This window comes from Schistocerca nitens, chromosome 3 (assembly GCF_023898315.1).
Source record: "Schistocerca nitens isolate TAMUIC-IGC-003100 chromosome 3, iqSchNite1.1, whole genome shotgun sequence".
Lineage (NCBI taxonomy): Eukaryota > Metazoa > Arthropoda > Insecta > Orthoptera > Acrididae > Schistocerca > Schistocerca nitens.
Genome location: NC_064616.1, coordinates 805,402,301 through 805,424,589, shown reverse-complemented (window position 1 = coordinate 805,424,589; position 22,289 = coordinate 805,402,301). Strand labels below are relative to the sequence as shown.

Genomic DNA, 22,289 nt, shown 5'->3' with positions numbered 1-22,289 from the left:
TCGGGCTGTGCCGACTGTGTATCGTTCGCACCGGACTTATCCGTGACTTTTTTGCCGAGAGGCTTCCCCTCGGTGCCGCTGTGGTAGTCGTCTCTCGATAGCCTGTAGTCTTGTGGAATGTGCCCGGCTGGCTGATAGGAGACCAGTAATCGACCTGTTTACTTACTACCTCAAATACTTGTGGCCGACGGGTTACCAGCTACCAAAGTCCTAAGTTCTGTGAGGGAAAATGGATTTTATAACAAACTTAAATGGAGTTTAATGCACGGTGTCAGAGTGTGGATGTGGGGTGAGACCTCTTGGTGTGGTGGGTGCCATGTGTGGCCTCTTAGTTTCTCACCCCATTTTAGTCGTGTCTATTTGTACATCCTTCAGCAAACTAGCCACAGCTTTTTAGCTGCCTGAATTTTATGTCATTTTTAACTATCTGGCTACAGCTACTGTCTCACATAATTTTTAACCACAGCGACATGCTTGTAGACCCTGTAGATAACAGTTCTCCTTTTCTTGTTTCGTATCTCTTTATGTGAATTTCCTGTGAATTGAGGGGTTGATAACCGAGTGGTTTACTCCCTTTAAACATGTAATCATCAAAATGGCACTGTTTTGCCACAGTATATCTCAAAAGTGACAGTGATGGGTTATATTTGGGGCACTTTAAAATACTAGCTGCCAAGGCAAATTTACAAAGATCATTTGAATGTCAAATCATGATACCCGAGCAGATGTGCAATTTTGCACAAGAAAGCATTCGTGGTATCCATTTTTAAATATGTTTAGCAGAGTAATACTAGCAGAATGTTGTAAGGTTATTGCCTCTATTCAGTAATTCAAATATTGTCCAAGAGTTTCACAGTCTACACAGTCTCATTCCGATGTCTGAATTTCAGGCTGCAATCAAGTGATACTTCTTGAATGTTCAAATTCTAAACAGCGTACTTCATCAGAATTGAAGATAATTGAAACTGGATTGGTTACAATTGCCTTAACCAGAAGTGCCACTTCTCAAAGTTGGTGACATGTTGTTTGCATTATTGAAACAGAGGTAATAAATTCAAATTTACTATTCTTCATCTTTTTATCCCTATCAAAACTCTGAAATCTTAGACATGTCAACTGATTGTAGGCTAAGAAAGGCTGAGTCCAGGGTGCCTATAGGAAAAGTCTATACATTGTCTTTTGATGAAATATCACCACCACCACCACTACCACTTAAAAACTCTGAGTGAAAGATATCATACAAGTAAGACTTCAAGTAACACAGTTCAAGTGAGTACTCGGTGGATCTTTTCCATTTTATTTATTATTATCATCCTCTGTGTTAGAAAGTGGCTGTCTAAAACTGTAGTAACAAACATGCAGATGATGTCGTTTAAAGCCATACTCACACCGTCATTTCTAAAGTGTAAAACGAGATCTTTATAACAGCTGTTTTAGCTTCCTAAGCATCAACAGTTTTGTTGGTATGGACAGTTTTGTTTCATGGCATGCTCAAAACGGGGAGCAATTTTCATTTCTTCACATCTGAAAACCATACGATTATACGACAAAAGAGTATGACATTTTGTACTTTTTGTGTATGGGTGCATACAATAACAAAATAAGTACAGTGGTTGGACAAAAATATGGAAACTCTGTGAGAAATGCTTGCTTGAACATTAATGCAGATGCTAGCCAAGTCTGCATGTTGAGCTTTTGTATTTGACAACAAACGGCACCTGTGCAATGTCCTCAATGTAATGCAAGTCTCAGTCATGCTCAGAACAGTGTTCTGTGTAGTCACGAGTGCATTATGTCGGAGAATTCGAAAGTGGGCAAATCGTTAATGCGTACATTGTGGGTGCTTCTGTGACCAAGGTAGCCATAGTGTTTAGTATTTGAAGAGTTATTGTATCAAAGATGTATACCGTATAGAGGGAAAGTGGAAAACCGTCATCTGATAAGTCACAATGGAGACAAAAGTGTATGTTTAGTGATGGTGGCAGATGGCCATTGAAGAGGATTGGGGTGAAAAACAAGAGGAGGACAGCTGCAAATGCCACTGCAGGTCAAAATGTTGCTCTTTTGAATGCTGTCAGCACCAAAACAAAGAGAAGGGAGCTCCGTAAACAAGGAATTGCTGGGCGAGCTGGAATTCCAAAACCACTCGTCGATGTTGAAAATGCCCATAACAGGAAAAGATGGTCTGAAGCCATAAAACCTGGACTGTGGAGCAATGGAAGAATGTCATTTGGTCGGATGACTCATATTACAATGTTTTTAAATTCTGGCCGAGTTTATTTCCCGAGAGTGAAACGTAGCAGGAGTTTGGTGACGATTTTGGCAGGTTTATCGAGGTATTCTGTGGGCCCCACGTTTACTCTGTAAGGTTGCATTGCTGCCAAGGATTATGTGACCCTTTCAGCTGATCATGTCCATCCTACAGTACAGTATTTGTTCCTTAATGTTGATATTATATTCCAAAACAACAGGGCCTATGTTTACACAGTTTGTACCATCCAGAACTGGTTTTGTGAGCGTGAGCCTGTCACCCCTGGTCACCACAGTCACCAGATTGTGATATTATTGAGACTTTGTAGTCTGCTTTGAAAAGAAGGGCACATGATTGCTATCAACCTCAATCATCATTACTGAACTTGCCACTATTTTGCAGGAAGATTGGTATAAGAGTCCCTTAAAAACCATCCGGGACCTTTGTTTGTCCATTCTGGCATGACTGGAAGCTATTTTGAAAGCCAGTAGTTTTCCTATACTGTAATGGTAATGGGTTGTGTTTGTGGTATTTGCATATTTTTGTCCAAGCCCTGTATCTGAACACTAAGAGATTTGATTTTGGCTGAACCTGTGCCCAGTGTCTGTGCTGACTGATAATATTCCACTTATTTGGTGGAAAGGACTTCCCACAGTGTAGCAGGCTTTGGAATTTCTGGCTTTGCCAATCATTTTCCTTTCACTGTATGCTGCACTTCTGAAAAGAATAAGATGTTCTCTACTGAGAGCTAAATAAATCATGCCTTACTGAGCTGGGATTTTTAAATATTGAGTTCTGAATTAGGATTAGAGTGGATCACTACATTGCATCCTTGGAAATTTTTAGACTTTAGATGCTTGGGGGGGGGGGGGGGCAGACTAGATTTTAAAAAAATGGTGTGTTCAGTGGTTGTATTGTTGTATTTTTAAGTCTTCAAGGTTCGATTACTGTAATACCCACTCATAACATTGATTAAGATGATGCCTATGTCTGTCCTGCTGTCTTCCACATTGTCAACACTTGCATTTTTAGTAGCTTCACTACTTTGCTGTCTCACAAAAAGTGAATGGTCGCTAAAGTAGAGCAAATCAGCTTGAAATTGTCAGAAGGAAAATGGCCTGCCAAGAACTTCAATGTATGATTTTGTTGTCATTGGAGGAGACAATCACTCAACAATTGATTGGGATAGTAATAGTTTTGTGAGTGGTAGGCATGACAAAACCTCCTTACTTTTTCACATTTTCCTTCTTTTATTACGTTGGCAACACATTTGTAATTTGGCCACCTGGAATCCACGTCTGTCAGCTGTTCGTCAATCGTGCACGTACACCGTCCATCCAAAAACTTCATAGATTTATTCCTGATGCATAACTGATGTCAGCATAGTAACTGTTGAATTCTACTGTGGGAGGTGCATGCTACAATGAATGGATGTGTCCCAGTAGCCAAAAGAACAGTAGAAAATTGTTATACAATACTTTAAGCTAGTCCAACTGAAAACTGCTTCCGAAGTAATACTGCTAAAGATTTTCCTGATCTGATAAGGGTTGACACCAAACACAATGACAATTTCTCAGATGTATGTGCTGCACAGTCATGCTAATGTAGCCTCTGAGTTAATTACATTGTCCTTTCTAAATCAGGCAGCACTGATGTAGCCCGCAAATGCCTGTATGATGTTGAAGCACTTGTGAATACTCAGTGGTTTGGACACAGTATGTGAGGCTGTAGTCTCCAACTGGTGTGTGCTGTCCTCCGATAAATTGAACTCTGATTGTGAGACCACTTTTGCAGTTGGTTCCTGGTCTAGAGAACGACAACTGTGAACTCCCGATGTTTACTGACTGGCGAGCAGCTGAGTGGCATCCTATAAAACCACCCAGCACAAAAATATTGGGAAACTGTGATGATGTAATGTGGTTTGTGGAGGAAAACTAATGCTGGCAATGGCAGTACTGTATCAGGAGGATGCGGTACCACCAGATACTGCAGTAGCTGCAGCTGACATAATAAGCTGTGGCTGAGTTGCAGGAACTTCGGCAGGTTGGTAACCCACACAACTTTATCGTGGAGTCTTGGCCGGATTGAAAGGCGTCAGCCACAGTCGCTACACTCCTCTTCCCTACAGTGGAAATGGCAGAGCCCTCTCACTGTGAAGTTAGTAGTTGTGACATAGTTGCGTGCTGAGGATACGGCATCCTCCCTTCCCCGAGGGGGAAGTGGGAAGAGGTGAACCTTAAAAACAAGAACCGTATGTGGTCGTCTTTGAGAAACTGAAGACTGTACTGCCTAAGGTGGCATCACCTAGCAGGGCCAGGCTTACAGTGATACTTCCATGACTGGAGAACAGGAGTGCCAGTAAAGTCCAACTGAAGCCCTGCGCGGGGGGTTGCCCAAAGACAAGAGGCAGGCACTCTGTGGAGAGTAGGAGGCCCCAGATGTCGCAGGAGACAACCGTGGGGAGAGACGTCTGGGGCCGGTGACTAGGGCAGAGCAGGGTCCGGGAAAAGGTACATCATGTGCCTTGAAGGTGCCTGTCGGAGGAGGAATGGAGTGCAGGGGGCGAGTGTGACCCACACTCCGAAGGGAAGAAGACAAGGGGAGGAAGCGGGGTTCTGAGCATGTGAGCTGAATGCCAGCCATGGACAGAAATGGTGGCTAAACTGAAGGCAACATGTCCAGAATTGGATGAGGCATAGCCAGTGAAATTGAGGGGGCACAGATTGATGGCATTGGACCGAGAAAGGGAGGTTGAGCAGGGGATGGTAGCTGATGGCACAGGAAGCACAAGAAAGAGAGGGTCTGACAGAAGGGGACGTTAGGGAGCCAGTGACATTAAGACCGACAGCAAGGATGCTGATGGTGCTGGCACCTTAAGAGGTGCCAGTGGCACTGGAGCCTGGTGAGGTACTGGAGCCCAAGGAGGCACAAAAGCCCGAGGAGGTATTGGGGCAGGTGGAGGCACCAGAGCTGGTGGGAGGCTGAGCTGTCGGAGGAGGCTAGAAGACAATCTATGGGGAAGTGTATCATCTGCAGGATGAATCCGAGGCATCATCGCATGCCAGATGAGGCAGAGTATGTGTCATTCTCCCTGAGGCTGAAGCAGCCTCGGAACGGATGAGCTCCCGTAAAAGCAGCTCAGGGATACACTGTAAGAACTGTACTGAGACAAAAGCTGTGCCCCACACTTAAAGTGGTGCTGCCACCACACATTGGACTAAATGAGTAAAGGTGTGGAACGACTGCTGTATCAGCTGCTTTCGTGACTGCACAAACTGAGTCGTTGGCAGCTCCATTACCAGATCAACTGTGACAAATGAACAAATGATACCAGTCTACTTGACTGACAAGAGTCTTCCAGCGCACTACTGAATTATGTTATCTCTGAGAGCTACAGTAGCGTGACCAAAAACCGTTGTACAGTCTAACCATACACTCAAATACACCATCTCAAAGTCAACTAATATCGAACCATTGGCAGTATCTGGTGACAAACCATCTCACCTTGGATTATTTTGCCACAGACAGTTACCTCTAAAACACAAATGAATAGCACACAGAACACACAGTAATCCATGTCCACACAGCCCACTGAAATGCAAAAAATGTACACATACCATCAAGTTGTCTTTCTCATAAGCAAATCCCAATCCAAAAGCAATAGGAGGAGAACAGGCACATTTTATAGTGCAAGTATGTGAGTCAGCAAAACACAATGACAGTTTAAATAATATGTGCTATCTCTAGACAAGAACAAAGCAAAAAAGTAATGGTATGGCATATAATCACAGAACATTATACAGCAAAAATTGTGGGCACACACACACACAAAAATTAAGAGCCGAGCAATCTGATCTAAGAGCAAATTGTAAATAATATACAAGTAATGGCTCGCACAGAAAATTTTGTTAACAAAAAATTGGAATGCATGAAAGGTGGAGTGACAATGTGTAACTCAGAAGCAACTTATGCTGAAACCAACTAGGCACAATGCCACAGAACATAAGGAGAGGAAAAGAAATATGAGCAAGCCAAAGGAAAGAGCCAGCAACAAATGTTCTACTTCTGAATGTGGAGCAGAACTATGAAAAACACTGTGTGGAGGAGACACAAACACAGAGAGGAAGGCTAGCTGGTTGAGCACAAAGACACAGTGAATGAAGTCCCATAACCAAAACAGTTGTTGACAAAAAGTGCACCCTTATCATCACTGTTGAGCTGAGAGCATTACAGAAAACAAGCTTTTATCCCTCACCCCTGTTGAATCTTGTGGAATGTGCACACTACAATGAATAGATGTGCCCAGGTAGCCATAAGAGCAACATAACTTTATTACACAGTATTTTAAGCAAGTATAACAGAAAACAGCTTCCGAAGTAATATCACTAAAGGTTGCCCTGTTCTGACAAGGGTTGACACCAAACGCAGTGACGATTTCTTGGATGTACGAACCACAGCATTATGCTAATGTAGCTACTGGGTTAAGTACACTATCTGTGCTAAATCGGGCAACACTGACCTAGAGCAGAAACATCTGTACATTGGTGTAGATCAATGGCTGAAGCACTCTCGAAGACTCAGTGTTTCGGACACATTGTGTGAGGCTGTAGTCTCCAACTGGAGGGGTTGCACACTGATGCATGGAACTCTGTTTGTGGGGCCATTTGCAAGGTTGGCTCATGGCCATAGGACCACAGTTGTGAGCTCCTGATATTGAGTTACTGACAAGCAGCTGAGCAGTGTCCTATAGAGCTGTCTGGTGGAAGAATATTGCGAAATTATGTTGATGTCATATGGCTCTCGGGGGGCAAGATAGTGCTGGCAGTAGCAGCGCTCTATCCACAGATGTGGTGCCACCAGATACTGGAACGGCTACTGCAGGCGTGATGTGCTGCGATTGAGTTGGAGGTGCCTTGCAGCGTGACACCTGTGGCACTCTGCTGTGTGTTTGATGGCTGGATCGAAAGGCATCAGCCACAGCTACTGCAGTGAGTATTGTGACAACTTTAACTGACATCTGTAAACAACAGGTGTGTATGCGAGATGATATTTGCGGGCAGACAGTGTTACGTAGTGGGTGCGCTACTGTAGTGTGCCAATGTTGTTATGTTACAAATCATAATGGAACAGCATCTTTTATTTAGCTAGTCAAGACATTCTTTAGAATGTTTTGAAGAATAGAAAAGTCTGTGTGAAGTTTGTCCTGCACATCTTGACTCTCAAAAAAGGTGATTTGTGAATGCCTACCATGACTTGATTGAAATGCAAAATTCTGACTTTCTTTATTGGAAAAAATAATCATAGGTAACGAGATTTGGTGTTATCAGTACAAAACGTGTAAAAATTCACCTGAAAGGTCAGTATTATAATGACAAAACTGCTGTTCGAGCAAATTTGATGTGCATGTTGAACAATGTACCAAACAAGGATTTTCCTGATAGTTTCACATGGTTGTGTGAATGTTCCGTGCGTTGAATGCAAATGGAGGTGGGCGAGTATGTGGCATTAAAAACACCATCTTAACTTAATTCTATTTTTAATTAATGCAGTCTCAAAACTAGTTAGCACTGACAGGTTAGCATGTACCTTCAAATTCTGAAGTCGCTTCGAAAAGAATGTTGTTGGTACACGAGGTATTAAGGTAATACTCTCTAAGAAGCTACAAGAAGTTGATAACAAAGTGTCAGAAGGTGATGCATCTACAATGCACCTTCCTTTCTGCTGGAGTACATAAAGTAAAATATGTAGGATGCTTGGTGGCCAAAGCATTCACTATATTTTCTGACCACCCAAGAATGTAAAGAATGTTCTAGGCCCAGCAATAGACCATCTTGGTGTTATGGCCCCTGGGATTTGTAACATTCATAGCGAGTGTGACACCCAGTACATGTATACAATGACAGAATGCTGTTCAAGACACCAGTTCCACATTATATATTCAGATTTAGACTGATTGGCAGTTGATGAGTATATCCCCACTAACTAGTGTGGAAGTATGCCTGTTGAGACAAAATATTGTTTTTAGAATTTGCTTACAACATGATTTTACGATATGTATGTGTGAAGAGTGTAAAGTTATAAAGATCTGGCATACTTTATGAGCCTCATTTTTTATTAGAAATATTTTGGCTGCAACTCCTGAGAGACTTGAAAGTGTGGTCTCTCAGAGTGTTGATATTTTGAAATTCATTGCTCATAGGACATGGATATCAAAGTCTGATAATAATTTTCACTTTTCAGTGGAGTGCACACTGATTTGAAACTTCCTGGCAGATTAAAACTGCGTACTGGACTGGTACTGGAACTTTAGTCTGGTTGTTGTGTGGAGCCTTGGAATTGTACCACCATGATTAAAAATGCATGATATATGTGCGAGAGGTACATTGGTTATAGTGGGGTATTTTAATCATTTCCTTTTCTGTATTGCACCTCTATTTTAATGTGTGTACTAAAGACCATAATGTCAAGTGCCATAAATCATCATTGTAATATTTGGCTAAAGGTAAATAATAACTGCTGTTGTTATTACCTTAACAATTATATACTTGTAATTTCATTACTGTATTGTAACTATGATTTAGTCATTATCATACCATGCGTACAGGGTTACTGTGTGTTATTAGGTAGTGATTTACCACAGACTATAATTGCAGACTCTTGCTAAGATGTGGAATGAGTCAGTTTTACAAGTACAGTACATTTTATTAGTGAAAAAAAAAAATGGCAACATGCTGGCCCTTTACATGTATGCTTGGCTTATTTTTTTACTACCTGATCACGATATTATTGCACTTGGCCTCTCATAGCCATTATTGGAAACGTCCACTGTGTAACAGTAAGAAAATGACTAAGGAAAACACATTGAATTGTGATTGATTTCAAGGTAATTGTGTCTATACTATCAAGTGGTTCAGGGAGACCTTGTGAACTATCACGATAAAAGCTCATGATAAGCTGACCAAAGTGCCCTCACTTCACCGTGTGATATTTTGGTTGACTAATACCTGTGTACAGCGGCTTATACTTAATAATGTCCATGTCTTTCTCTAATGTTACTGTCATTTTCTAATTGTGATTGATTGTTGGCAACAAAAATCACAGGAAAGTAAATTTAATTTGAAGTTGTTGTCAGTGTGCCCAGCTGTTTAAAGAATCAATGAAAATAATCAATTTTTGAAAATATAATATAATTGGTTTAGATAAGATTGAGTGATATGAATGTATTTCCAACTTCTTTTAAAGTTCCTCTGGAGTGCTAAAGATTTGTTCCCATATGATAAGTCTTGTCATGCATTAATGTATCACTGACTCAAGGCACTTTTCCAGAGAGACTGAAATACACCCTTGTTAGTCCCCTCTGTAAGAAAGGTGTGAGGAGAGATGTCAGTAACTACTGACTTAGTAATACATGTTTCAATGGTGACATCGTTTTCCATAATTTTTGAGAAGGTGATATATTCTAGAATATTGTCCCATGTGGGCAACAATATCATCATCAATAAACTGCAGTGTGGAATTCAGAATAGTAGCTCTACTGAGAATGCCATTTGCATGTTCACTCACCTATTGTACAAGTGTTAAATAAAAAAATGGTGCCAATTTATATTTTATGTGACCTATCTACAGCATTTGATTTTGGGAATCACAGTATTCTTGTAGATAAACTGCAGTTTTATGTGATTAGTGGTATAGCTAACCATTGGATACTGTCATATCTAACTAAAAGAATGCAGAAAGTTGTAGTTAGTAATTCAACCAATGTCGTGGGGACATTATTCTGACTGGGGAGAAATCATGTATGTGTCGTCATCGCCCCCCCCCCCCCCCCCCCCCAGGCTCAATCTTAGGTCCACTATTGTTCCTCATGTATGAAACAATCTTCCATTTAATATACATTAAGCAGAATTAGTTCCTTATGCAGGTGACACTAGTATTGTAATCAGTCCAATTATACATATGGCAACAGAAGAAATAGGAAACAAGGTCCTTAAAACTATCATTGACTGGTATTCTGTGAATTGTCTCACACTCAGTTTTAAAAAGACATAACATATTCAGTTCTGCACATCCAGGAGTACTACGCCAGTGACAAATGTAACACATAGTGAGGAAATAATAAATAGGATGGAAACCTGAAAATTCTTAGGGGTCTATATTGATGAGAATGGGGAAAAAGCACATTTTGGAACTGCTAACACAACTTAGTTCAACTACATTTGCACTTGGAATCATTGAAAATCTTGGGGAGAGACAAAGAAACAAGTTCAAATATTTTCATTCAATAATATCATATGGAATAATATTCTGAGGTAACTCATCTTTAAGAAAGATTGTCTTTGTTGCTCAGAAACCTGCTGTAAGAATAATATGTGATGCTCTCCCATTATCATCTTGTAGACAACATCAGTTTAAGGAGTTGGACATTCTGACTACTGCTTCATGGTATATTTAGTCTCACATGAAGTTTGTTGTAAATAATCAACTGTAGTTAAAAAGGAACAATGATGTACATAATTAAAGTACCAGAAGAAAAAAAAAATCATTACACCACATTAAGGTTGTCTTTAGCACAAAAAGGTGTGCACAATGCTGCAGCCAAAATTTTTTATCTCTTACTTGGTGATATAAAATGTCTGACTTACAGAAAAGAAAAATTTGAAAATAAATAGAGAAAATTTTTCCTTGACAATTCCTACTACTCCAAAGAATTATTTCTATTATTGTAAAGAATAAAAGGTGGTGGGTAGGAATTACTAACTCACATTTGTATTTATTTTTTAAAAAAGAAAAAAGACTTGTAAGTAATAAACATGTTGACGTATGTACAGAATAGTTTGTGATGTGAGTATAAAATGACTTGTTCCACATGATTATGGTCTATTGTGAAAATGATCCAAAAATCTTGAAACTAATTAATCAACTAGCTACCATCAGTCATGTATATGTCCACAATTATATTAAAATTTCAGTAATTTCTGGAAACATTTAAACTTCAGATATTTTCAAAAGTCTGCAGAATTCTATAGCAGTTAGTATTGTAGCATTAAAGAATAGTTACGACAGTCCTTCAGAGTTTCCACATTTTGTGTTATCTGCCTGTCTGCAAGTAACCTCCTTCACTATTTATTGGGTAGCAGTTTTTTTTTCTCAAAGCATTTTTATATATTTTTTTCTATTTTCTACCAATAACTCAAGAGATATATATTGCACATACATAAGAGAAAGATTGTAAAATGCATCATTTATAAGCTTCTGTATGCTTTCTCTGTTTAGTAGGTGATATGGCTGTGGTTGCTGCTTACGTGAAAAAATACCTGAGGTGAAACACTATGAACACAACAAAAATTAGCTGAAGTATTGCAAAAGAAGTCATAATGGGTGAAATTGGCTCTGCAAGTTTCCTTCATATGGGGGACATAGTGTCTCTCTATGCTGAAGGAGCTGTATGTGGATTTCTGAGCACCTTAGGGTATGTTCCTTGTGATATAAGTAGTTTCTAAATTTCATAATTTTTTTACATCTTTGTTCAGTCAGTCAGTTTGTCAGAATTGCTTTATAACAGGGCATTTTAAAAGTACACTTATTATTTGCAAAAAACTATTTTTGCAGGTTGGTAGATGATCGCTGTGTCGTTTGTCCGGAGGCTGGAGACTTAAGTAACCCACCAAAAAAATTTCGAGGTGAGGAAATATTAGATTTAAATGTTTTTACCTAATATGAGGCAGTTTGAATGTGCCACAAGTATAATGCACTAAATTTTATCTTTCACATACACACTTTTTTCCAGACTGCTTGTTTAAGATATGTCCTATGAACCGTTACTCAGCCCAGAAACAGTTTTGGAAAGCTGCAAAGCAAAGTGCTAGTTCAGCAACGGATGCTGTTCTTTTAAAACGATTGCATGTGAGTAGTCTAGTGATATGATAAAGTGTTAGTTTATTCAAACCTGTGAGATATATAACTGATGATAAATTTTTAACCATTCCAGCATGCAGCAGAAATTGAGAAAAAACAAAATGAGACTGAGAACAAAAAAGTTCTAGGCAATGTTGTGACATATGGCAGTGTCACACAGGTAAGATATTATGAAACTCTGAAATGTAGAGTATTTGTATTTGGGTTTTGGATTTCTATGGCACACGTGCGTGTCCCCCACCCCCCACCCCCACTCCCCCTCCCCCTCCCAGCCCCGCCCCTCACACACATAGAGAGAGAGAGAGAGAAGAGAAGAGCAGGCAGAGATGCTGTGTTTTAGTGCCACATAAAGCCATATTTTTTGTATTGGGGAAAATTAATTGACAACATAATACAGAAATCACAGATACAGGTTTCTCTCTTTCATATTATACTTTTGTAAGAGCTAGTCAGAATTCAGAGCTGTGTTTTACAGCTGCTCCAACAACTTACTGGTGTAATTACCTATGCTGGACACAGGTTTGTCTGACGTTTAGGTAGTGGTAAGTTTGCCTCTGCTTTTGTTATGCAAATTGTTAATTCCAGTAAAATGATGATTCTCAAACTGGAAGGGGTTTATTCAAATTTAGTGTTCAAAGAAATTTCCAAAACTGAAATGCAAGTGTCAAGGGTCAGTAGAGTGGTAGCTTAAAATTCCTGTTCAACCGGTTGTGTTATTGGTCAGTTGAATCACATCTCTCCACATTGCAGTATCTTGAGGAGTGAGAACATGTAACATTATTGATGGATTAGACACACAGTGATTACCATTTTCACTAATGTAGCATAAATGGTTTTTCTACAGACATCATTATTCTCAGCAGCCAGTGTGATGCATACGTTCTTTCTCACTATTGCTTGTGTGACTTAATTTGCTGCCTTAATTAAGTGCACAAGGTGGGCCTTTTCATTGAATTTATTCTCCCTCGTCATGCCTTCTCCTCTTTGTTTTCTGTTAATTTCTTTTCTTATCATCAAGTATCACTATGATTTCTTTGTCTTCAAGTAAAAATACCCAACATAATAAGAGTACCCACTCAGTAATAAATCATGAATGATTGTAGCACCACATATTACAGAGTGACCAATTGGTATAATACAATAGGGTCTGGCAACATACAATTTGTCATGGGAGAGGCAAACACCAGATTTCAATACCATGTGAGTGTACAAGGGAGTTGCTTACATGACACTTTTGTGTACCTATTTTGAATACTGCACATTCCTCTTGAATCCTTTAAACCTTTCATGGTTACAACTGAATTTGAACAGGTTTTTGAAATTTAAGATGATGATGGTTTTCTTTCAACACCATTATTATACTTTCACTTCCAAAATAATGTGTAAGCTCTCCATTTTTTTTTTTTCTTTTTCTTTTTTGCCACAATGGGAGCTAGACACCCATGTCCCACAAACCAATGCAGGATACCATGACTGATAGATTTTGTAATTTTATCTTTTATCTTATAAACAAACTTTGGTAGGAAATAATGTAACGGACACATTAAGTATACATTTATTTGATTACTGTCAGTGTACAAAGATATTCATTATATTTTAGTTTTCTTGAGAAGTTATAAGCTCAAAACTTACAGAACCTTATAAAGCATGGTGTGTTGCAAAGTGGTGCAGCACAAGCTGCACAAACAACTATTTTTCTCTTGTCTTTAGACTTAGTACAGCAGTATCTGCATTGCTTCCTAGTTTCACTGTCATTCAGGACATATTTGCCTACATTCACTAGCCAGACATCATCTGACACATTAGAAACTCCTCTCTTTGGTGGATCACAGTGGGCACTGAACCCCTCTTTTTTTCTGGATGACTACACATTAATCAGTTGGCCTGCTAATCTGAGATGAAAGGTCAACTGATCTGTCTTCTGCCATTCAATCTGGTACAGTACGTACCTATCTCTCTATTTTTTTTATTCATCCTAGGATCATCTCACAGTGATATATAATAGGCCAAAATATAAAACACAACATACATAACATGTTTTAAGCGGATAGGACTGGCAGCCTCCAGGGATGAGACAGGTGTTTGGTTGTGGCCTAGATTGGGGAACCATCCCAGCTTTTGCCTTAGTGATCCACGAAAATCACGGAAAACCCATATCAGAATGGCCAGACAGAGCAGTTCCATCCTCTCGAATATGAGGTCAATGTCCTACAGCGGCACTGCCTCATTTGGTAATTCTCTATTGTATACAATTCCTTCATTTAATGTAACATGCTAAAGAAAACATAGTTTCCTTCTTCACTGCCCACACACTGAGGACATCCACTGATGACCCATGAACTACTTTCATACTTACCGTGTGAAGCATAGTTCCACTCTTCACTCCTGCTCACGCTATGGCACTCACTGATGGCTCTGGACTGAGAAGTTACTGCTGTGCCCCTTGCCTCAGTACGGGACTCCACACTCATCTCTCCACCTGGAAAACTTAGCCAACAGATATTACCGTCATTCTTAAAACCACCATTTGAATGAGTGGTTATACTGACAATTCGTGTTGTGTGCTGTTAAATATCTTTTTGATCACACTAAAGTTATTAACTGTAGCTGCTGTGCTAGTTTACAGAAAGCATATCCACAGTTACGTAAATGTGAGTTGTATGCAGGTATTCAGTAGGTTTCGTGTTCAGTCAGTCATGTTTGGAATACACAATTTTGAGGTTTCCTGTTGTAGTTTTACAAGTTTTCTCGAGAATGTAAGTAAGTAAGTGATTTATGTACCATAACTTGGATAACTATTCACTCCAGTAGAAGTCGTAAAGAAGTTTAATGTTTTGTGTTAAATACACAGATGCTGTTCTTACAATATGGTTCATGCTATACCAGTTGGGAAGAATGTTAATTATTCATACTCTGCCCACACCCTGTCTCTATCGAATACTAGCATGCATTAGTATAAGTCTGGCTCTACTGAATCTCAGTGTGCAAAAATGAAAGTGTAACATAACAAATGTCCAATGTGAGATTACATTGTATTTTTAATTCTAAAACTTTTCTCTATTTTTTTTTGTTTGTAAATAATTTGAAAAATGTTTTTATTTCTTTCTTTTTCAGCTTCTGCACTTAAAATCTAACAAGTATCTCACTGTTAACAAGCGTCTGCCAGCTCTCCTTGAAAAAAATGCAATGCGTGTTTACTTAGATGCTAACGGAAATGAAGGATCATGGTTCTACATATTGCCATTTTACAAATTACGTGCTACAGGAGATAATGTTGTTGTTGGTGATAAAGTTATATTGAATCCTGTCAATGCAGGACATCAAGTCTTGCATGTTGCCGCAAACTATGAACTCCCTGATAATATTGGCTGTAAAGAGGTACTGTCTGCATAATTTGATTGGCTGAAGGCCATCCTTTATTGCCAGAATTGTCTTCCTGCATTAAAAAATATTGAAATTTGTCATTGAATGCTGTTTCTTGATAAACTGTTCCTTCTTACCTTCACCTTTGTATTTTGATTTATCACAAAACAGTTTCTTTCATTTGCAGGTGAATGTTGTAAATGCTAGTACATCGTGGAAAGTGACGTTATTTATGGAACACAAAGAAAACCAAGAAGAAATTTTGAAGGGTGGTGATGTTGTTAGATTGTTTCATGCTGAGCAGGAAAAGTTTCTTACCATGGATGAATACAAAAAGAAACAGCATCTGTTTCTTCGAGCAACAGGACGAACTTCTGCAACATCTGCAACAAGTAGCAAAGCTCTGTGGGAAGTGGAGGTAAGCATACATATCTTCAGTTGTCATACCAGTTCGGACTTACTATAATAAAGTTATGATGTCATTAGTCCTTTTAAGCTGGTGATGGTTGAATTCAACAAAGTGTGGTGTGCAGTGCATGCCTGGGTGTGGAGAGTATTTCATTTAAAAAGAATTATTTCCCTTGCAATAGTCAGTTTTTTCATATGAAGAGAAGAATGAGCTGTCACTGACAATCATGTGAAACGTGAGAATATTATGATGGTTAAACTTTCTTTTTTTTTACTTGGAGTGAAGTGATATTTTTCATATATTTGTGTTACTTCTAGGTTGTTCAACATGATCCGTGTAAAGGAGGAGCTGGCCACTGGAATTCCCTTTTCCGATTCAAACACCTAGCTACAGGCCAGTATTTGGCAGCTGAAATTGATGATGATGACACATATGATCCCATGCGTGCTAAACTTAGAGGTACAGTTGGAGCTACTCTTCATTATACGTTATGAGTGCTTTAATTTTCCATTACAGAGGTGTTTAAAATGTAAATGATGTTCATGGAACCTTTGATACTTAAGCAAAAATGTATAATTTGGAAGACTGAAGATGAGTATATTGTGTTCTCTTTGGAACATGCATCAATTTCATCCAGAAAGACTCACTTTCCTCGTTTAACTCATTAACAGTAACATGTATAACAGTTGCTTCCCTATCAACAGTGCTCCATAGTTTGTGCTTTAATACCTTTCGTGTGAAATAGGTGACAGTTATTCTGTATTGCATTAGGTGTTCGTTTAGTGACAGTTTTCTAGTTTGGCTTCTATGCATGCTTGTCTGTAGAAAAATACATGTTGATTACTTACTAATGAGATATTGGTAGAGCTTAATAATAAGTAGCACCCTGTTGTCATTTTCTGTTATCTTAACAAACCATTGTGCTGTACACATACAATTTTATTATTACTGGTGCCACATTGTCTGGCTGGAATATTAGTGGGATGAAGTGGAAAACACCTTATCAAGCTGTGAGTTTCAGTAGTTTGGGAGAGGGAACACTAAGCAATATAAGGTTGCACAATGTGTTATGGCAGCCCACAGTGTTCAAGGTCTGTGATTGATATGATGATGATTATAAATAAAATTTGCAGTGTTCAGGAATCTATATATGACCCCACCTGGGACTGAATGTCAAATAGAGAGAGAGTTCATTTAGTCATGATTGCATTTGTCTCTATCTAAGTGCTCTCCACAGCAGTTTATTTCTGCTGACTGTAATCTTTTATGCAGTCATCTATGTGACACTGTGATCCTATAAAATTGTCTTTTGGCACTGCCATAATTTATCATTGTGGCTTTTATATGAGTCTTGTCTTTTTCAGTTCTGCAGTTTCTTGTTACAGATACACCATCTTCCTATAGCTGTGCTGAAACCCTCCATCCCCCTTTTTCTCTCCTTTTGTTGGTGTCCAAGAAATATAATCTTCATTCTGGTTTTCCAGACTCTCTAACTCTGTGTCATCAATTTTTATCTTCTTTTTATTTTATCATTTCTCACTGGAGGGGGCACCTATTTGTGAATACACTAGTACCTAAATTACAACATTTTGAATTCTGAACTGATAATCATGTTTCATGTTTTCTTTAAATGTATAATAATTTTTTCGGGTAAATTCGAGGTTAAGTTCCACAGTCAGACCATTAGTTTCTAAAGTACTATACCCTAGAGGATCTTGGTGTATGTGGGACACAAACTTAACAAAGTGAAATAAGTTCATGTACCAGTAGCTCAGCACTTTTTGGAGCTACGTTTAAAGTGATTGTTGCTGTAACACATGTGGAAGTGAGGAGAGATTTAGAAATTAAAATAAAAGTATTAGGACACTGAAGATCTGCTGTGAAAAGTACAATACAATACAATACAATACTTGAAACTTTGGTATTTTGCTCTATTTTAACACACATTATATGATATTTATATAATCTTACATTTATAACTTTTGTTGCAGATCCTCAAGGTGGACCAGTGTTCCATTTAGTTTCTGTTCCTCATCCCAATGAAATTGCATCATTGTTTGAATTGGATCCAACTACACTAACACGTGGAGACTCCCTTGTCCCACAGTCATCTTATGTTCGCCTTCACCACCTGTGTACTAATACGTGGGTTCACAGCACATCTATTCCCATTGACAAAGATGATGAGAAACCCGTGATGTCTAAAGTAAGTAATATCCATAAAAATGAGACCCGACACCTGTATTGTTGAGATTTGCTGCAGTCACATGCAGAAGGGAGACTTCTACTGACAGTGTATTTTCCATCCATCCTAAATCTGAAATCTCACTCATCAGTTGACTTTTCTGCCATTACTTAGTTATCTTTGTGTTCATATCTGCATAAATGGTTAATGTGTTTAGTGTTCCTGTTAGTTTTACATTTTACTGCCACGTGCACATGCAGTAGATATGTGTTGGGGTTTTACAGAATTATTTTGTACTTTGTTTTGAGAGAGTATCTCTCCTTCTGATTTTTAAATTCTTCCTTCTCTTGTCCCCTTCTCCTCCTATTTCTTCTCTCTCCTCCTCTCTTCCTATCACTTCCTTCTCTCCTCTCCCAACTGTCTTCTTCTTGCCTCCACCCTCAGCGGACCCACGGCACCCTTACAATCTTTCTTGAGTAGGTGGATTGTGAGTATGGCACAAATTGCAGTATTTCCTCTTTTTCCTGTGCTGCAATTTTACGCTCTGGCTATATCTTTTTTCAGACTTGGTTTGTTGGACAGATTCTGAATATTCCCTGCTCACAATCAAACTTGCTCATTAGACATTATGGATTTTCACCACTTTATTTGTTTTACAGGGCTTATTTCAGTTAACTCATGGTTGGTCCTTACATTTGGGTTTGACCTCCACTTGTCACAGAAGTGCGGGCTATGCAGGGAAGAGCCAGTCCATGTGTTCTATGGCAGCCTGCTGACTATGCAGGGCATTCACTACTGATGTCTGAGCTGTTACTTCCTTGCACATCCTTTTGGGGTTGCTGGGGCACTAGAACTCCAGGCAGTGACCATCAAACCATGTGGCCATTGCTCACGCTGAGTTGCCCCCTTGGGTAGAGCTGTCATTTGGAATAGGTGGCATCACAATGGATATCTCACACAGTGAAAACTCGAAAGTTATTAGCCAGTGACATCGAGGCTTTGGCAGTCTCTTCAGACAGACCTAAATGCTTCAGTGCAGACTGACTCCAAGAAACTTGTGTCCTTACCCACCCTATGGGAGAACATCAAAGCCAAGCAGATTGTATAAACTTATTCCCCTCAGTTCTAGTTTGCACCTGAAATGTTGGAGGATCCTTTTTATCTTATAAACCAACATTGTTTGTAGATAACATTAAAAATGTACTTGGAGAAACCACTTCCTTCAGTAAATTAACAAGAGAGTAATTAAAACAATGAATTCTACCCTGTACTGAGTGGTACTTGCGTGCGAGAATCTCGGTGACATACCTATTACCATAACCACCCCCCCCCCCCCCCCCGAAGAACCTGAATGTGTTACAGCATTTAATTTTTCACTGGGAGCTATCACTGTTGATGGATGAGTAATTATGGTAAACCTGAAAAAGCAAGGGCTGACACTGGGGTGTTCGTCATTGCTTTTTTATGGGGCATTCGCTTTGTGTGAAAGGAAAAATCACGGTCTGCTGTTGTGATCTACAGCCGCATTTCCCACCATGATGTGGCGCTTTTTGTTTTATCCTGTTCTTGTTGATGCAGGTCATAGTAAATCATGATTCCTAGGTTGAAATTAAGAACACTTTATCCAGGGTAAAAATTCGCAATAAAGTTAGTGCCAAAGGCAACTGAAAGATTATGATCACTCGAGAATAACAGAAACCAATTCTGAGGGAAGCCTCATCCCACGTGGCTTGCATAGTGGTATCCGTGGGGGCTGCACCATGTGTAGTAACGTGAAGCAGTGCGGAGACGGTGCAGTGTAGAACAGAGCATCTTGGCATGTTCCGATTGATGAGCTACAAGTGTAGCTGGCTCCTGGCCTGGAACTGAGTGAGCAACTGAATGCTCCTGCTGTAAGTTTCTAGCATGTGGATGTATGTCCATATCCACATGACTTGGTAACTGTTTCCTCAATAGCACCACTGCTAGTTTCCTGATGTGCACTGCTCTGAAGTGTGGCTAGTGCCCCCCTGGTGCTGCTTGTAACCGATGGTATATCAACAGACTGTTTGTATACAGTAATGTGTCCGTAACATGTGATGTCAGTGTGGTATCATTAGGTTGGTACAGAAGTTCATAGTGTTTTTGTTTTGCATATTGCTATTCCAGTTGCTATGGGTTTATTTACCAATTGTCATTTTTTATTTGTAGTTCATTGTTGCTATTTGAGTGTACATATTGTCATTTTATCATTTGGATGAGGAAGTATTGAATAGGATTGGGGAGAAGAGAAGTTTGTGGCACAGCTTGACCAGAAGAAGGGATCGGTTGGTAGGACATGTTCTGAGGCATCAAGGGATCACAAATTTAGTATTGGAGGGCAGCGTGGAGGGTAAAAATCATAGAAGGAGACCAAGAGATGAATACACTAAGCAGATTCAGAAGGATGTAGGTTGCAGTAGGTACTGGGAGATGAAGAAGCTTGCACAGGATAGAGTAGCATGGAGAGCTGCATCAAACCAGTCTCAGGACTGAAGACCACAACAACAACATCATCATTTGGAGATAGTGTGTGGAGCTGTGAATGCTGGAAAATGCAGTACCAAGTTGTGAAATAGCAACATTTCTAACATATTCTTCTGTTTGAGTTCAGTAGAGGTGGAGGCAGCCAGAAACATTTGCGCTGTGTATGGGTATAACGCGTTTGTACAGAGCATGGCAAGAAAATCGTTTTCTCATTTTAAGGAGGATTGTTTCGATATTAGTGACTCTCGACATTCAGGAAGGCCTTTGGGGTTTAATGAAGATTATTTAAACACATTAATTCACAATGATCCACATCAGTGTACCCAAGAACTGGCAAATGTGATGAACTGTGATCATTCTGCCATTGTCCAAAATTTGCATGCAATGGGAAAGAGTCAAAAATCAGGTGTATGGGTACTGCATGCTCTAAACCAAAATCACAAAAATCAGTGGGGGACCACACCCGCATCTCTACTCAATCGTCGTCAATTCACTCATGAACGACATAGACCATTCCTACCCTGTATTGTTACTGGTGACAAGAAATGGGTTGAGTCCACACAAAGCAGCAACTCCGTGTACAAAGACCTGCATGCATCCACAAAAGGCAATATTATGCGTCTGGTGGAAGAGCGACGGTGTGTATGTTATGAATTGCTGCCCTGTGGTGTAACAGTCACTGCTGACATGTATTGTCAACAACTGATACGTCTTGCAGACACAATAGAAGAATAATGACCAGAAAGACTGCACAGAGTGATGCTACTCCACAATAGCGCCTGCCCGCATTCTGCTAGACTGACAAAAAAACGCTCTACAGGAGTTGGGTTTGGGAGTCATTCTGCACCCTCCTTATTAACCTGATCTTGCTTGTGCCCTCAGATTTTCACCTTTTTCTTCTCTCTGTCAAATAACCTTCCAGGAAATTGTGTTCCGGATGAAAATGTGCTCCGAACATGGTTTGAAAAATTCTTCGCCAAAATCACGATTTCTACAGCCACGGAATCGAAAATTTACCCCAGCATTGGCAGACTGTTATAAATAGTGAAGGAGAATTTATTATTGATGACTAAAGTCTTTAGATTTCTTGTTTTTGTTAAACTTAAGGAAAAACGCTAAAAACTTATGCAACAAAGTAACTGTAAATGGTCTCCAGGGGATAAATGTGTGTGTGTGGGGGGGGGGGGGGGGGAGCCACATGTAGGCAAACCTGTAGGATGAAGACATGAAGACGATGTACAGTCAGCATACGTAGTCAGCCTGTGCCTAATATCTAACACTTTTAATGCCAAAGCTTCAGGCATGTGTCTTCCCACTGAACTAACAATTCAAGTTACGGAGACAGTAGCCGGCTGCTTAATGAAAACTCATCATATGAGTAACCATCATTCTGTGTCATTTGTGGAGATTATCATCCTTCTCAATCCCAGAAGTGTGCTACCCTATTAAGGGACATAAAATTCATGAACTTAAACTCTCTGATCACTTCAGATTTTTTTTAATCTCAGGAGAAGTAGGACCAATTGTATCCCATCCCAGTGGTATCGAATTTTGTCAATGCTGTGGCCAGGTCATTAGGAGTACCTCAAATATTTACTCCCTACATTATTTCAGTGTTGACCTCTGGTAGTAACAAAGGAAATTAACACATGGAGGATAAA

The 22,289-nt window shown here is 39.5% G+C and overlaps 1 protein-coding gene across 1 annotated transcript in view; it reads left to right on the top strand.

Annotated features, from left to right (window-relative positions):
- Nucleotides 1–22,289, top strand: part of LOC126248830 (inositol 1,4,5-trisphosphate receptor) — a 367,806-nt gene that overhangs the window by 23,067 nt on the left and 322,450 nt on the right. Inside the window, exons 2-9 of the mRNA XM_049950243.1 lie at nt 11,525–11,720; nt 11,861–11,931; nt 12,039–12,154; nt 12,240–12,326; nt 15,281–15,544; nt 15,717–15,947; nt 16,256–16,397; nt 17,930–18,144. Coding sequence (XP_049806200.1) covers nt 11,626–11,720; nt 11,861–11,931; nt 12,039–12,154; nt 12,240–12,326; nt 15,281–15,544; nt 15,717–15,947; nt 16,256–16,397; nt 17,930–18,144 — 1,221 coding nt within the window. The 5' untranslated portion in view covers nt 11,525–11,625. The remainder of the gene's footprint in view (nt 1–11,524; nt 11,721–11,860; nt 11,932–12,038; nt 12,155–12,239; nt 12,327–15,280; nt 15,545–15,716; nt 15,948–16,255; nt 16,398–17,929; nt 18,145–22,289) is intronic.